The sequence below is a fragment of the Crinia signifera genome, chromosome 2 (assembly GCF_055691185.1).
Source record: "Crinia signifera chromosome 2, ASM5569118v1, whole genome shotgun sequence".
NCBI classification, from domain to species: domain Eukaryota; kingdom Metazoa; phylum Chordata; class Amphibia; order Anura; family Myobatrachidae; genus Crinia; species Crinia signifera.
Window position 1 is genome coordinate 402,044,871 of NC_139218.1, and position 18,370 is coordinate 402,063,240.

Below are 18,370 nucleotides of genomic sequence, written 5' to 3' on the forward strand. Positions count from 1 at the left end.
ATGCAGAGCTGTAAGAGAGACACAGGTCAGTGAGAGACGGGGCCACGCAGGGCGGTGAGAGAGGCCATGCAGAGCTGTAAGAGAGACACGGGTCAGTGAGAGACGGAGCCACGCAGGGCGGTGAGAGAGGCCATGCAGAGCTGTAAGAGATACACAGGTCAGTGAGAGACGGGGCCACGCAGCGTGGTGAGAGACACAGGTCAGTGAGAGACGGGGCCACGCAGCGTGGTGAGAGACACAGGTCAGTGAGAGACGGGGCCACGTAGGGCGGTGAGAGACACAGGTCGATGAGAGACGATGCCACACAGGGCGGTGAGAGAGACCATGCAGAGCTGTAAGAGAGACATGGGTCAGAGAGAGACGGGGCCACGCAGGGCGGTGAGAGAGACACAGGGCAGTGAGAGACGGGGCCACGCAGGGCGGTGAGAGAGACGCAGGGCGGTGAGAGACACAGGTCGGTGAGAGACAGGGCCGCGCAGGGCGGTGAGAGACACAGGTCAGTGAGAGACGGGGCCACGCAGGGCGGTGAGAGACAGGGTCCGTGCAGGGCGGTGAGAGAGGCCATGCAGAGCTGTAAGAGATACACAGGTCAGTGAGAGATGGGGCCATGCAGAGCGCGGTGAGAGAGACGCAGGGCGGCGAGAGATACACAGGTCAGTGAGAGACGGGGCCACGCAGGGCAGTGAGAGAGACGCAGGGCGGTGAGAGACGGGGCCACGTAGGGAGGTGAGAGAGACGCAGGGCAGTGAGAGACGGGGCCAAGCAGCGCGGTGAGAGAGACGCAGGGCAGTGAGAGACGGGGTCACGTAGGGCGGGGAGAGAGACGCAGGGCAGTGAGAGAGACCATGTAGAGCTGTGAGAGAGACACAGGTTAGTGAGAGACGGGGCCACGCAGGTCAGTGAGAGACAGGGCCCGTGCAGGGTGGTGAGAGAGGCCATGCAGAGCTGTAAGATACACAGGTCAGTGAGAGACGGGGCCACGCAGGGCAGTGAGAGAGACGCAGGGCAGTGAGAGAGACGCAGGGCAGTGAGAGAGACGCAGGGCAGTGAGAGAGACGCAGGGCAGTGAGACACAGGGCAGTGAGAGACGGGGCCCACAAAGGGCAGTGAGAGATGGGGCCCACACAGGGCAGTGAGAGACACACAGGGCAGTGAGACGGGGCCCACACAGGGTAGTGAGAGACACAGGGCAGTGAGAGACGGGGCCCACGCAGGGCAGTGAGAGAGACGCAGGGCGGTGAGAGACGGGGCCTACGCAGGGCGGTGAGAGAGACACAGGTCAGTGAGAGACGGGGCCACGCAGGGCGGTGAGAGACACAGGGCAGTGAGAGACGGGCACTGGCTGAGGTGGGAGAGCAAGAGACCATCACTGGCAGAGATGACAGCAGGAAGACGTAACGGCCACAATGCATACGGAACCTGTACAGAGAACACGCTGGTATATGGGGTCACGGATAATGACAGGACACTATAGAACAGTCACACAACACATGGCAGAAGTCAGCATTGCCGACTCCCACCCAGAAGAGCTGTAGTGCAGATACACCACTAAGCGCAGAGCAGCAGCAGTACGGGGTCTCACCCGAGAATTGCTGGAGATGCGGCTGATGAGGGTCTGCAGGATGGTGCTACTGTCGTGCCGATGTAGGAGGATAAAACGCAGGAACGTCTTCAGCAGAGAGATCTCACTGATACTGCGCACAAACAGCTCCAGGTAGGCTGTGCTGGCGATCATCTCCTCTATGGAGGTCTGCGGGAGAGAGTGGAGGGGCAGCATTAGTCACTGTTAGTGTTCATTCTGAAAACCCATGCAGTTCCTCTTCCCTGCCTGGGGTGTCGCTGCCTGCTGTAGTGTTTCTAGCACAGTGTGGTCTGTATATCAGCACTGATATGCAAACCAGACCTGTGCTAGAAACACCACAGCAGACAGTGACACCCCAGGCAGAGAAGAGGAACTGCATGGGTTTTCAATGATAGTGGGTGCTAGAATGAACCCTAACTGTGCCCACCAGGAACCCCTCATGGTGCCCTTACCTTATGGAGAGCTGGTCCCATCACCGGCACCAAGAAACCATTGTGTATGTACTCCACCAGCTGGTTCTGCACCAGGGGATGAGCCACCTGCGGGCAGAGAGACATCATTAGGGCCCCAGGAGAGTATAAGTTTCGCTCGTCACCTCCTCAGCAGCCACTTACCTGAGTGACAGCATTGCAGAACTCCAGGGAATTCATAAACAGGACTAGGGAGGAGACACCGATCCAGTCCTCCCGGCGCAGAAAGTGCCAGTCATCCCCGCGCACCTCAATCTTACGTGGCAGAGAGGAGTACAGAGCGCTCAGCCCGGTGGCCAGGATCTGGGAGACAAATATAGAGACAGAGGGAAAGGGATGAAGACAGCTGAACAGTCCCATCAGGATGCTATGAGCAGGTGGCCCTGCTGCAGGAAAACACTAGGGGGCAGTGAGAGCACACTGCACAGGGATACGTACACCACTAGGGGGCAGTGACAGCCCACTGCACGGGGATACGTACACCACTAGGGGGCAGTGACAGCCCACTGCACGGGGATACGTACACCACTAGGGGGCAGTGACAGCCCACTGCACGGGGATACGTACACCACTAGGGGGGCAGTGACAGCCCACTGCACGGGGATACATACACCACTAGAGGGCAGTGACAGCCCACTGCATGGGGGTTCGTACACCGCTAGGGGGCAGTGACAGCCCACTGCACGGGGATACGTACACCACTAGAGGGCAGTGACAGCCCACTGCACGGGGATATGTACACCACTAGGGGGCAGTGACAGTACAGGTATCCTTACAAACTCCACGGGGATACATATAACACTAGGGGCCAGTGACAGCACAAGTATCCTCACACACTACATGGGGATACGTATAACACAAGGGGGCAGTGACAGTACAGGTATCCTCACACACTGCACTGGGATACGTATAACATTATGGGCCAGTGACAGTACAGGTATCCTAACACTGCACTGGGATATGTATAACATTAGGGGCCAGTGACAGTACAGGTATTCACACACTGCACTGGGATATGTATAACGCTGCACGGGTACACGTATAACACTAGGGGGCAGTGACAGCACAGGAATCCTCACACACTGCACAGGGATACGTATAACAGTAGGGGCAGTAACAGTACAGGTATCCTCACACACTGCATGGGGATACGTATAACACTAGGAGGCAGTGACAGCACAGGTATCCTCACACACTGCAAGGGGATACTTATAACACTAGGGGGCAGTGACAGCACAGGTATCTTCACACACTGCACGGGTATACGTATAACACTAGGGGCTAGTGACAGTACAGGTATCCTCACACACTGCACGGAGCTACATATAACACTAGGGGGCAGTGACAGTACAGGTATCCTCACACACTGCACTGGTATACGTATAACATTAGGGGACAGTGACAGTACTGTTATCCTCACACATTGCATGGGGATGCGTATAACATTAGGGGGCAGTGACAGTACAGGTATCCTCACACACTGCATGGGGATACATATAACACTAGGGGGCAGTGACAGTACAGGTATCCTCACACACTGCATGGGCATACTTATAATACTAGGGGCTAGTGACAGCACAGGTATCCTCACACAATGCATGGGGATACGTATAACACAAGGCGGCAGTGACAATACGTATAACACTAGGGGCAATGACATTACAGGTATCCTCACACACACTGCACAGGGATCCGTATAACACTAGGGGGCAGTGACAGTACAGGTATCCTCACACACTGCACAGGGATACCTATAACACTAGGGGGCAGTGACAGTACAGGTATCCTCACACACTGCACAGGGATACGTATAACACTAGGGGGCAGTGACAGTACAGGTATCCTCACACAATGCATGGGGATACGTATAACACTAGGGGCTAGTGACAGTACAGGTATCCTCACACACTGCACTGGGGATACGTATAACACTAGGGGTCAGTGACAGTACAGGTATCCTCACACACTGCACTGGGATATGTATAACGCTGCACGGGGACACGTATAACACTAAGGGGCAGTGACAGCACAGGTATCCTCACACACTGCATAGGGATACGTATAACACTAGGGGGGCAGTGACAGTACAGGTATCCTCTCACACTGCACAGGGATACGTATAACACTAGGGGGGCAGTGACAGTACAGGTATCCTCACACACTGCACGCGGACACATATAACACTAGGGGCAGTGACAGCACAGGTATCCTCACAAACTGCATATGGATACGTATAACACTAGGGGGCAGTGATAGCTCAGGTATCCTCACACACTGCATGGGGATCTGTATAAAACTAGGGGGCAGTGACAGTACAGGTATCTTCACACACTGCACAGGGATACGTATAAACCTAGGGGGCAGTGACAGTACAGGTATCCTCACACACTGCATGGGGATACGTATAACACAAGGCGGCAGTGACAGCACATGTACCCTCACACACTGCACAGGGATACGTATAACACTAGGGGGCAGTTACAATACGTATAACACTAGGGGCAATGACATTACAAGTATCCTCACACACACTGCACAGGGATCCGTATAACACTAGGGGGCAGTGACAGTACAGGTATACTCACACACTGCACAGGGATACATATAACACTAGGGGGCAGTGACAGTACAGGTATCCTCACACACTGCACAGGGATACCTATAACACTAGGGGGCAGTGACAGTACAGGTATCCTCACACACTGCACAGGGATACCTATAACACTAGGGGGCAGTGACAGTACAGGTATACTCACACACTGGGGATAGGTATAACACTAGGGGGCAGTGACAGCACAGGTATCCTCACACACTGCACAGGGATACGTATAACACTAGGGGCAGTGACAGTACTGGTATCCTCACACACTGCATGGGGATGCGTATAACATTAGGGGGCAGTGACAGTACAGGTATCCTCACACACTGCACGGGGATATGTATAACACTAGGGGGCAGAGACAGTACATGTATCCTCACACACTGCATGGGGATACGTATAACACTAGGGGGCAGTGACAGTGTGGGTATCCTCACAAACTGCATGGGGATAAGTATAACACTAGGGAGGCAGTAACAGTACAGGTATCATCACACACTGCATGGGGATATGTATAACACTAGGGGGGCAGTGACAGCACAGGTATCATCACACACTGCATGGGGATATGTATAACACTAGGGGTAAGTGACAGCACAGGTATCCTCACACAATGCATAGGGATACGTATAACTGTAGGGGCTAGTGACAGCACAGGTATCCTAACACACTGCATGGGGATACGTATACCACTAGGGGCAGTGACAGTACAGGTATCCTCACACACTGCACAGGGATACGTATAACACTAGGGGGCAGTGACAGTACAGGTATCCTCACACACTGCATGATGATATGTATAACACTAGGGGGCAGTGACAGCACAGGTATCCTCACACACTGCACGGGGATACGTATAACACTAGGGGGCAGTGACAGTACAGGTATCCTCACACACTGCACGGGGATACGTATAACACTAAGGGGCAGTGACAGCACAGGTATCCTCACACACTGCATGGGGATATGTATAACACTAGGGGGGCAATGACAGTACAGGTATCCTCACACACTGCACAGGGATACGTATAACACTAGGGGGGCAGTGACAGTACAGGTATCCTCACACACTGCACGGGGATCCGTATAACACTAGGGGGCAGTGACAGTACAGGTATCCTCACACACTGCACAGGGATACGTACAACACTAGGGGCTAGTGACAGTACAGGTATCCTCACACACTGCATGAGGATATGTATAACACTAGGGGGCTAGTGACAGCACAGGTATCCTCACACACTGCACAGGGATCCGTATAACACTAGGGGGCAGTGACAGCACAAGTATCCTCACACATTGGGGATAGGTATAACACTAGGGGGCAGTGACAGTACAGGTATCCTCACACACTGCATGGGGATACGTATAACACTAGGGGCTAGTGACAGTACAGGTATCCTCACACACTGCATGGGGATACGTATAACACTAGGGGGCAGTGACAGTACAGGTATCCACACACACTGCATGAGGATATGTATAACACTAGGGGCCAGTGACAGTACAGGTATCCACACACTGCACTGGGATATGTATAACGCTGCACGGGGACACGTATAACACTAAGGGGCAGTGACAGCACAGGTATCCTCACACACTGCATGGGGACACGTATAACACTAAGGGGCAGTGACAGCACAGGTATCCTCACACACTGCACAGGGATAAGTATAACACTAGGGGGGCAGTGACAGTACAGGTATCCTCACACACTGCACGGGGATACGTATAACACTAGGGGGCAGTGACAGTACAGGTATCCTCACACACTGCACAGGGATACGTACAACACTAGGGGCTAGTGACAGTACAGGTATCCTCACACACTGCATGAGGATATGTATAACACTAGGGGCAGTGACAGCACAGGTATCCTTACACACTGCACGGGGATACGTATAACACTAGGGGGCAGTGACAGTACAGGTATCCTCACACACTGCACAGGGATATGTATAATATTAGGGGGCAGTGACAGTACAGGAATCCTCACACACTGCACAGGGATATATATAACACTAGGGGGCAGTGACAGTACAGGTATCCTCACACACTGCACGGGGATCCGTATAACACTAGGGGGCAGTGACAGTACAGGTATCCTCACACACTGCACAGGGATACGTACAACACTAGGGGCTAGTGACAGTACAGGTATCCTCACACACTGCATGAGGATATGTATAACACTAGGGGGCTAGTGACAGCACAGGTATCCTCACACACTGCACAGGGATCCGTATAACACTAGGGGGCAGTGACAGCACAAGTATCCTCACACATTGGGGATAGGTATAACACTAGGGGGCAGTGACAGTACAGGTATCCTCACACACTGCATGGGGATACGTATAACACTAGGGGCTAGTGACAGTACAGGTATCCTCACACACTGCATGGGGATACGTATAACACTAGGGGGCAGTGACAGTACAGGTATCCACACACACTGCATGAGGATATGTATAACACTAGGGGCCAGTGACAGTACAGGTATCCACACACTGCACTGGGATATGTATAACGCTGCACGGGGACACGTATAACACTAAGGGGCAGTGACAGCACAGGTATCCTCACACACTGCATGGGGACACGTATAACACTAAGGGGCAGTGACAGCACAGGTATCCTCACACACTGCACAGGGATAAGTATAACACTAGGGGGGCAGTGACAGTACAGGTATCCTCACACACTGCACGGGGATACGTATAACACTAGGGGGCAGTGACAGTACAGGTATCCTCACACACTGCACAGGGATACGTACAACACTAGGGGCTAGTGACAGTACAGGTATCCTCACACACTGCATGAGGATATGTATAACACTAGGGGCAGTGACAGCACAGGTATCCTCACACACTGCACGGGGATACGTATAACACTAGGGGGCAGTGACAGTACAGGTATCCTCACACACTGCACAGGGATATGTATAATATTAGGGGGCAGTGACAGTACAGGAATCCTCACACACTGCACAGGGATATATATAATACTAGGGGGCAGTGACAGTACAGGTATCCTCACACACTGCACGGGGATACGTATAACACTAGGGGGCAGTGACAGTACAGGTATCCTCACACACTGCACAGGGATACGTACAACACTAGGGGCTAGTGACAGTACAGGTATCCTCACACACTGCATGAGGATATGTATAACACTAGGGGGCAGTGACAGTACAGGTATCCTCACACACTGCACAGGGATACGTACAACACTAGGGGCTAGTGACAGTACAGGTATCCTCACACACTGCACAGGGATACGTATAACACTAGGGGGCAGTGACAGTACAGGTATCCTCACACACTGCACAGGGATATGTATAATATTAGGGGGCAGTGACAGTACAGGAATCCTCATACACTGCACAGGGATATATATAACACTAGGGGGCAGTGACAGTACAGGTATCCTCACACACTGCACGGGGATACGTATAACACTAGGGGGCAGTGACAGTACAGGTATCCTCACACACTGCACAGGGATACGTACAACACTAGGGGCTAGTGACAGTACAGGTATCCTCACACACTGCATGGGGATATGTATAACACTAGGGGGCAGTGACAGTACAGGTATCCTCACACACTGCACAGGGATATGTATAATATTAGGGGGCAGTGACAGTACAGGAATCCTCACACACTGCAAAGGGATATATATAACACTAGGGGGCAGTGACAGTACAGGTATCCTCACACACTGCATGGGGATACCTATAACACTAGGGGGCAGTGACAGTACAGGTATCCTCACACACTGGGTATAGGTATAACACTAGGGGGCAGTGACAGCACAGGTATCCGACACACACTGCACAGGGTGTGTGTAAACATGGGGGAGGCTGACATCACAGTATTATAGCATTGTGTTTCTGCCAGGCGGGCACTAGAGGGTAGCAGAGAGGTAGGAAATCCTGGGCACAGATCCAGTACGTGGTCGGCAGTCACTCACATAGGGAGGGGCTGCATTCCAGGCTCAGGGAGTGTCCGGGAAATGTGTTATACTACACGCATCTGCCAGGACACTGGTCCTATGCCTGGGCATGTCACTGTGGCACACTGGGGGTACAGAGAGACAGTCAGCTATGTACATTAACTCTATCCCTGCCAGGACGCTTGCCTGCTTTCCCTACACACACGTATACATACATAAACACATACTGTACATTACACATGCATGCACACACACACACACGTTGTGTATTATTAATAGTTATTTATATAGCGCACACATATTCCACAGCGCTGTACAGAGAATATTACCAGTTATTATATAGCGCACACATATTCCACAGCGCTGTACAGAGACTATTATTACCAGTTATTATATAGCGCACACATATTCCACAGCGCTGTACAGAGAATATTACCAGTTATTATACAGCGCACACATATTCCACAGCGCTGTACAGAGAATATTACCAGTTATTATATAGCGCACACATATTCTGCAGCGCTGTACAGAGACTATTATTACCAGTTATTATATAGCGCACACATATTCCGCAGCGCTGTACAGAGACTATTATTACCAGTTATTATATAGCGCACACATATTCCGCAGCACTGTACAGAGACTATTATTACCAGTTATTATATAGTGCACACATATTCCGCAGTGCTGTACAGAGAATATTATTACCAGTTATTATATAGCGCACACATATTCCGCAGTGCTGTACAGAGAATATTATTACAAGTTATTATATAGCGCACACATATTCCACAGTGCTGTACAGAGAATATTAGAACATTCACATCAGTCCCTGGAGCTTACAATCTATATACTCTACCACATGTACAAGCACACACAGACATTCTAGGGTTAATTTTGTTGGGAGACAATTAATCTACCAGCATATTTTTGGATTGTGGAGGAAACCCACGCAAGTACGGGGAGAATATACAAACTCCACACAGTTAGTGGCTATGGTGGAAATCAATCTCATGACCTCAGCGCTGTGAAGCAGTAATACTAACCATTACACCATCCGTACTGCCCCGTATATATAACACATGGTGGGGATAGAACCCATGACCTCAGTGCTGTGAGGCAGTAATGTAACCATTACACCATCCGTACTGCCCCATATATATATAACACATGGTGGGGATAGAACCCATGACCTCAGTGCTGTGAGGCAGTAATGCTAACCATTACACCATCTGTACTGCCCCGTATATATAACACATGGTGGGAATAGAACCCATGACCTCAGTGCTGTGAGGCAGTAATATAACCATTACACCATCCGTACTGCCCCGTATATATAACACATGGTGGGGATAGAACCCATGACCTCAGTGCTGTGAGGCAGTAATGTAACCATTACACCGTCCGTACTGCCCCGTATATATAACACATGGTGGGGATAGAACCCATGACCTCAGTGTTGTGAGGCAGTAATGCTAACCATTACACCATCCGTACTGCCCCGTATATATATCACATGGTGGGAATAGAACCCATGACCTCAGTGCTGTGAGGCAGTAATGAAACCATTACACCATCCGTACTGCCCCGTATATATAACACATGGTGGGGATAGAACCCATGACCTCAGTGCTGAGAGGCAGTAGTATAACCATTACACCGTCCGTACTGCCCCGTATATATAACACATGGTGGGGATAGAACCCATGACCTCAGTGCTGTGAGGCAGTAATACTAACCATTACACCGTCCGTACTGCCCTGTATATATAACACATGGTGGGGATAGAACCCATGACCTCAGCGCTGTGAGGCAGTAAGGTAACCATTACAACGTCTGTACTGCCCCGTATATATAACACATGGTGGGGATAGAACCCATGACCTTAGTGCTGTGAGGCAGTAATGCTAACCATTACACCATCCGTACTGCCCCGTATATATAACACATGGTGGGGATAGAACCCATGACCTCAGCGCTGTAAGGCAGTAATGCTATAACCATTACACCATCCGTACTGCCCCGTGTATATAACACAAGGTGGGGATAGAACCCATGACCTCAGTGCTGTGAGGCAGTAATGTAACCATTACACCATCCGTACTGCCCCATGTATATATAACACATGGTGGGGATAGAACCCATGACCTCAGTGCTGTGAGGCAGTAATGCTATAACCATTACACTGTCCGTACTGCTCCGTATATATAACACATGGTGGGAATAGAACCCATGACCTCAGTGCTGTGAGGCAGTAATGTAACCATTACACCGTCCGTACTGCCCCGTATATATAACACATGGTGGGGATAGAACCCATGACCTCAGTGCTGTGAGGCAGTAATGTAACCATTACACCATCCGTACTGCCCCGTATATATAACACATGGTGGGGATAGAACCCATGACCTCAGTGCTGTGAGGCAGTAATGCTAACCATTACACCATCCGTACTGCCCCGTATATATAACACATGGTGGGAATAGAACCCATGACCTCAGTGCTGTGAGGCAGTAATGTAACCATTACACCGTCCGTACTGCCCCGTATATATAACACATGGTGGGAATAGAACCCATGACCTCAGTGCTGTGAGGCAGTAATATAACCATTACACCATCCGTACTGCCCCGTATATATAACACATGGTGGGGATAGAACCCATGACCTCAGTGCTGTGAGGCAGTAATGCTAACCATTACACCGTCCATACTGCCCCGTATATATAACACATGGTGGGATAGAACCCATGACCTCAGTGCTGTGAGGCAGTAATGCTAACCATTACACCGTCCGTACTGCCCCGTATATATAACACATGGTGGGGATAGAACCCATGACCTCAGTGCTGTGAGGCAGTAATGCTAACCATTACACCATCCGTACTGCCCTGTATATATAACACATGGTGGGAATAGAACCCATGACCTCAGCGCTGTGAGGCAGTAATGTAACCATTACACCATCCGTACTGCCCCGTATATATAACACATGGTGGGGATAGAACCCATGACCTCAGCGCTGTGAGGCAGTAATGCTAACCATTACACCGTCCGTACTGCCCTGTATATATAACACATGGTGGGGATAGAACCCATAACCTCAGCGCTGTGAGGCAGTAATGTAACCATTACACCATCCGTACTGCCCCGTATATATAACACATGGTGGGATAGAATCCATGACCTCAGTGCTGTGAGGCAGTAATGTAACCATTACACCGTCCGTACTGCCCCGTATATATAACACATGGTGGGGATAGAACCCATGGCCTCAGTGCTGTGAGGCAGTAATGTAACCATTACACCATCCGTACTGCCCCGTATATATAACACATGGTGGGGATAGAACCCATAACCTCAGCGCTGTGAGGCAGTAATGTAACCATTACACCATCCGTACTGCCCCGTATATATAACACATGGTGGGGATAGAACCCATGACCTCAGTGCTGTGAGGCAGTAATGCTAACCATTACACCATCCGTACTGCCCCGTATATATAAAACACATGGTGGGGATAGAACCCATTACCTCAGTGCTGTGAGGCAGTAATGCTAACCATTACACCGTCCGTACTGCCCTGTATATATAACACATGGTGGGGATAGAACCCATAACCTCAGCGCTGTGAGGCAGTAATGTAACCATTACACCATCCGTACTGCCCCGTATATATAACACATGGTGGGATAGAATCCATGACCTCAGTGCTGTGAGGCAGTAATGTAACCATTACACCGTCCGTACTGCCCCGTATATATAACACATGGTGGGGATAGAACCCATGGCCTCAGTGCTGTGAGGCAGTAATGTAACCATTACACCATCCGTACTGCCCCGTATATATAACACATGGTGGGGATAGAACCCATAACCTCAGCGCAGTGAGGCAGTAATGTAACCATTACACCATCCGTACTGCCCCGTATATATAACACATGGTGGGGATAGAACCCATGACCTCAGTGCTGTGAGGCAGTAATGCTAACCATTACACCGTCCGTACTGCCCTGTATATATAACACATGGTGGGGATAGAACCCATAACCTCAGCGCTGTGAGGCAGTAATGTAACCATTACACCATCCGTACTGCCCCGTATATATAACACATGGTGGGATAGAATCCATGACCTCAGTGCTGTGAGGCAGTAATGTAACCATTACACCGTCCGTACTGCCCCGTATATATAACACATGGTGGGGATAGAACCCATGGCCTCAGTGCTGTGAGGCAGTAATGTAACCATTACACCATCCGTACTGCCCCGTATATATAACACATGGTGGGGATAGAACCCATAACCTCAGCGCTGTGAGGCAGTAATGTAACCATTACACCATCCGTACTGCCCCGTATATATAACACATGGTGGGGATAGAACCCATGACCTCAGTGCTGTGAGGCAGTAATGCTAACCATTACACCATCCGTACTGCCCCGTATATATAAAACACATGGTGGGGATAGAACCCATTACCTCAGTGCTGTGAGGCAGTAATGCTAACCATTACACCGTCCGTACTGCCCCGTATATATATAACACATGGTGGGGATAGAACCCATGACCTCAGTGCTGTGAGGTGGTAATATAACCATTACACCATCCGTACTGCCCCGTATATATAACACATGGTGGGAATACAACCCATGACCTCAGCGCTGTGAGGCAGTAATGTAACCATTACACCATCCGTACTGCCCCGTATATATAACACATGGTGGGAATAGAACCCATTACCTCAGTGCTGTGAGGCAGTAATGCTAACCATTACACCATCCGTACTGCCCCGTATATATAACACATGGTGGGGATAGAACCCATGACCTCAGTGCTGTGAGGCAGTAATATAACCATTACACCATCCGTACTGCCCCGTATATATAACACATGGTGGGGATAGGACCCATGACCTCAGCACTGTGAGGCAGTAATGCTAACCATTACACCGTCCGTACTGCCCCGTATATATAACACATGGTGGGGATAGAACCCATGACCTCAGCGCTGTGAGACAGTAATGCTATAACCATTACACCATCCGTACTGCCCCGTATATATAACACATGGTGGGGATAGAACCCATGACCTCAGTGCTGTGAGGCAGTAATGTAACCATTACACCGTCCGTACTGCCCCGTATATATAACACATGGTGGGGATAGAACCCATGACCTCAGTGCTGTGAGGCAGTAATGTAACCATTACACCATCTGTACTGCCCTGTATATATAACACATGGTGGGGATAGAACCCATGACCTCAGTGCTGTGAGGCAGTAATGTAACCATTACACCGTCCGTACTGCCCCGTATATATAACACATGGTGGGAATAGAACCCATGACCTCAGTGCTGTGAGGTGGTAATATAACCATTACACCATCCGTACTGCCCCGTATATATAACACATGGTGGGGATAGAACCCATGACCTCAGTGCTGTGAGGCAGTAATATAACCATTACACCATCCGTACTGCCCCGTATATATAACACATGGTGGGGATAGGACCCATGACCTCAGCACTGTGAGGCAGTAATGCTAACCATTACACCATCCGTACTGCCCCGTATATATAAAACACATGGTGGGGATAGAACCCATTACCTCAGTGCTGTGAGGCAGTAATGCTAACCATTACACCGTCCGTACTGCCCCGTATATATAACACATGGTGGGGATAGAACCCATGACCTCAGCGCTGTGAGACAGTAATGCTATAACCATTACACCGTCCGTACTGCCCTGTATATATAACACATGGTGGGGATAGAACCCATGACCTCAGTGCTGTGAGGCAGTAATGTAACCATTACACCATCTGTACTGCCCTGTATATATAACACATGGTGGGGATAGAACCCATGACCTCAGTGCTGTGAGGCAGTAATGTAACCATTACACCGTCCGTACTGCCCCGTATATATAACACATGGTGGGAATAGAACCCATGACCTCAGTGCTGTGAGGTGGTAATATAACCATTACACCATCCGTACTGCCCCGTATATATAACACATGGTGGGGATAGAACTCATGACCTCAGTGCTGTGAGGCAGTAATACTATAACCATTACACCATCCGTACTGCCCCGTATATATAACACATGGTGGGGATAGAACCCATGACCTCAGTGCTGTGAGGCAGTAATGTAACCATTACACCATCCGTTCTGCCCCGTATATATAACACATGGTGGGGATAGAACCCATGACCTCAGCACTGTGAGGCAGTAATGCTATAACCATTACACCATCTGTACTGCCCCGTATATATAACACATGGTGTGTATATATAACACATGGTAAACTAACTATTACACCATCCGTACTGCCCTGTATATATAACACATGGTGGGAATAGAACCCATGACCTCAGTGCTGTGAGGTGGTAATATAACCATTACACCATCCGTACTGCCCCGTATATATAACACATGGTGGGAATAGAACCCATGACCTCAGCGCTGTGAGGCAGTAATGTAACCATTACACCATCCGTACTGCCCCGTATATATAACACATGGTGGGAATAGAACCCATTACCTCAGTGCTGTGAGGCAGTAATGCTAACCATTACACCATCCGTACTGCCCCGTATATATAACACATGGTGGGAATAGAACCCATGACCTCAGTGCTGTGAGGCAGTAATATAACCATTACACCATCCGTACTGCCCCGTATATATAACACATGGTGGGGATAGGACCCATGACCTCAGCACTGTGAGGCAGTAATGCTAACCATTACACCATCCGTACTGCCCCGTATATATAAAACACATGGTGGGGATAGAACCCATTACCTCAGTGCTGTGAGGCAGTAATGCTAACCATTACACCGTCCGTACTGCCCCGTATATATAACACATGGTGGGGATAGAACCCATGACCTCAGCGCTGTGAGACAGTAATGCTATAACCATTACACCATCCGTACTGCCCCGTATATATAACACATGGTGGGGATAGAACCCATGACCTCAGTGCTGTGAGGCAGTAATGTAACCATTACACCGTCCGTACTGCCCCGTATATATAACACATGGTGGGGATAGAACCCATGACCTCAGTGCTGTGAGGCAGTAATGTAACCATTACACCATCTGTACTGCCCTGTATATATAACACATGGTGGGGATAGAACCCATGACCTCAGTGCTGTGAGGCAGTAATGTAACCATTACACCGTCCGTACTGCCCCGTATATATAACACATGGTGGGAATAGAACCCATGACCTCAGTGCTGTGAGGTGGTAATATAACCATTACACCATCCGTACTGCCCCGTATATATAACACATGGTGGGGATAGAACCCATGACCTCAGTGCTGTGAGGCAGTAATACTATAACCATTACACCATCCGTACTGCCCCGTATATATAACACATGGTGGGGATAGAACCCATGACCTCAGTGCTGTGAGGCAGTAATGTAACCATTACACCATCCGTTCTGCCCCGTATATATAACACATGGTGGGGATAGAACCCATGACCTCAGCACTGTGAGGCAGTAATGCTATAACCATTACACCATCTGTACTGCCCCGTATATATAACACATGGTGCGTATATATAACACATGGTAAACTAACCATTACACCATCCGTACTGCCCTGTATAAATAACACATGGTGGGAATAGAACCCATGACCTCAGTGCTGTGAGGTGGTAATATAACCATTACACCATCCGTACTGCCCCGTATATATAACACATGGTGGGGATAGAACCCATGACCTCAGCGCTGTGAGGCAGTAATGTAACCATTACACCATCTGTGCTGCCCCGTATATATAACACATGGTGGGGATAGAACCCATGACCTCAGCGCTGTGAGGCAGTAATGCTAACCATTACACCATCCGTACTGCCCCGTATATATAACACATGGTGGGGATAGAACCCATGACCTCAGTGCTGTGAGGCAGTAATGTAACCATTACACCATCCGTACTGCCCCGTATATATAACACATGGTGGGGATAGAACCCATGACCTCAGTGCTGTGAGGCAGTAATGTAACCATTACACCGTCCGTACTGCCCCGTATATATAACACATGGTGGGGATAGAACCCATGACCTCAGCGCTGTGAGGTAGTAATGTAACCATAACACCGTCCGTACTGCCCTGTATATATAACACATGGTGGGAATAGAACCCATGACCTCAGTGCTGTGAGGCAGTAATGTAACCATTACACCATCTGTGCTGCCCCTCACCCGGATCCCAGAATCATACAGTGGGGGTCATTCTGGATGACTCTGGCCGACTTTACCTCCACGCATGTGAATGTATGTTTTGCATAAACATCCATTCCCAGCCTTGCCTGCGCAGCCGCAATCATTCAGAGGTCACCGACCGACCATCAAGTGATTACAACTGGCCACACAAATATAAATCAGTGGATACTGACTTATATTTGTGGTCATGTCCCCGAATACAGGGCAGGCCGCCCACCCCACCACCCCGCGTGACGGCCAAATGACCATGGTAATAATGCCCATGAAACACTGAGCATTCCCAGTGTAGGAGTCAGACAAACTAAAAATAGGGCAATGGCATTGAAGGCTGTAATGCCTATTACACATGTCACACACCAATTACATATTATACCACACACCATAATGCCCATTACATATTATACCACACACCATAATGCCCATTACATATTATACCACACACAGTAATGTCCATTACATATAATACCACAAGCTGTAATGCCTAATACATATTATGCCACATACGTTCTGTTTACTTACATGCTTGTTGCCAGGGGTTTCATGCTCTAACAGGGGTTAAAATGCTCGTTGCCATGGGGGATAATCCCTTCTCCTCCCTACCGTTACCATCCGTGGTAAAGGCAAAAGCTGGGCAGAGCAGTGGGCAAGCCACCAGGCTGTATGAGAGCAGGACCGCCATGGGGCTATTAAAAAACTTGCACCAGAGCACGAGCCAATCAAGGATCAAGGTCCCACGGCCAATCAAGAGCTATCACTGCTGCTCTTGATTGGCTGCTGAACCACAATAGCCATAGTGGACCTGCTCTCATACAGCCGGGAGGGTTGTCCACCCATCTGCCCGGCTGTTACTGCAGGTGCACCGGCCACAACCAGATTCTGCTTTTTCTCCAAAGAAATCTGGTCACCTGGGGTTGCCGAGCCCTGGAGTAGAGGCTCTCTCTCTCTATATATATATATATATATCTAGTATGACATGTAAGGAAACATAGACAGGGCAAACAGCCACCCATCCCTGTCACATAGGGCACAGGTGGGAGACGATGTGTGCACTTACTGGGCAGAAGAAGGAGTTCTCTGTGATGTATCTGGCCATGGTAGGATTGTCAGAAGACATTGCCATGATGAGCAGCAAGGCATCCCGGGCCTGCTGTCCTATCACACCCTCGTGGTGGATGAAGGGCACCAGCAGGGAGAAGATGAGGAGGTTGGCTGGTCCGTCCTTCCCAGCAGAGTCTTGGAAGAATAGTTCCAGAGTGGAGGGTTCCTGGGCCAGGGACACACACAGCTGATTCAGCAGCAGAACCAAGTTGTTCTCCAGCACAGCAGAGGCCGGGCCTGGAGAGAAGGTGCCCAGGAGGGTGACGAGGGGGCGCAGGACAGGCTGGTAGCGCAGCAGCGGCTGGCAGGACTGGCTGATTAACATCTCGTACAGCTTCAGCTGCTCCACCTGAAACATACACACAAATTACATGGACTGGCATGCTTCGTTCTGAGGTGGGCCT

The 18,370-nt window shown here is 49.8% G+C and overlaps 1 protein-coding gene across 1 annotated transcript in view; it reads right to left on the bottom strand.

Annotated features, from left to right (window-relative positions):
* FHIP1B (FHF complex subunit HOOK interacting protein 1B) overlaps window positions 1–18,370 on the bottom strand; it is a 116,360-nt gene that overhangs the window by 59,251 nt on the left and 38,739 nt on the right. The window contains exons 4-7 of the mRNA XM_083170609.1: window positions 17,923–18,315; window positions 2,197–2,355; window positions 2,035–2,121; window positions 1,583–1,750 (exon numbers count right to left, since the gene is read on the bottom strand). Of these exons, the coding sequence (XP_083026735.1) occupies window positions 1,583–1,750; window positions 2,035–2,121; window positions 2,197–2,355; window positions 17,923–18,315 (807 nt within the window). The remainder of the gene's footprint in view (window positions 1–1,582; window positions 1,751–2,034; window positions 2,122–2,196; window positions 2,356–17,922; window positions 18,316–18,370) is intronic.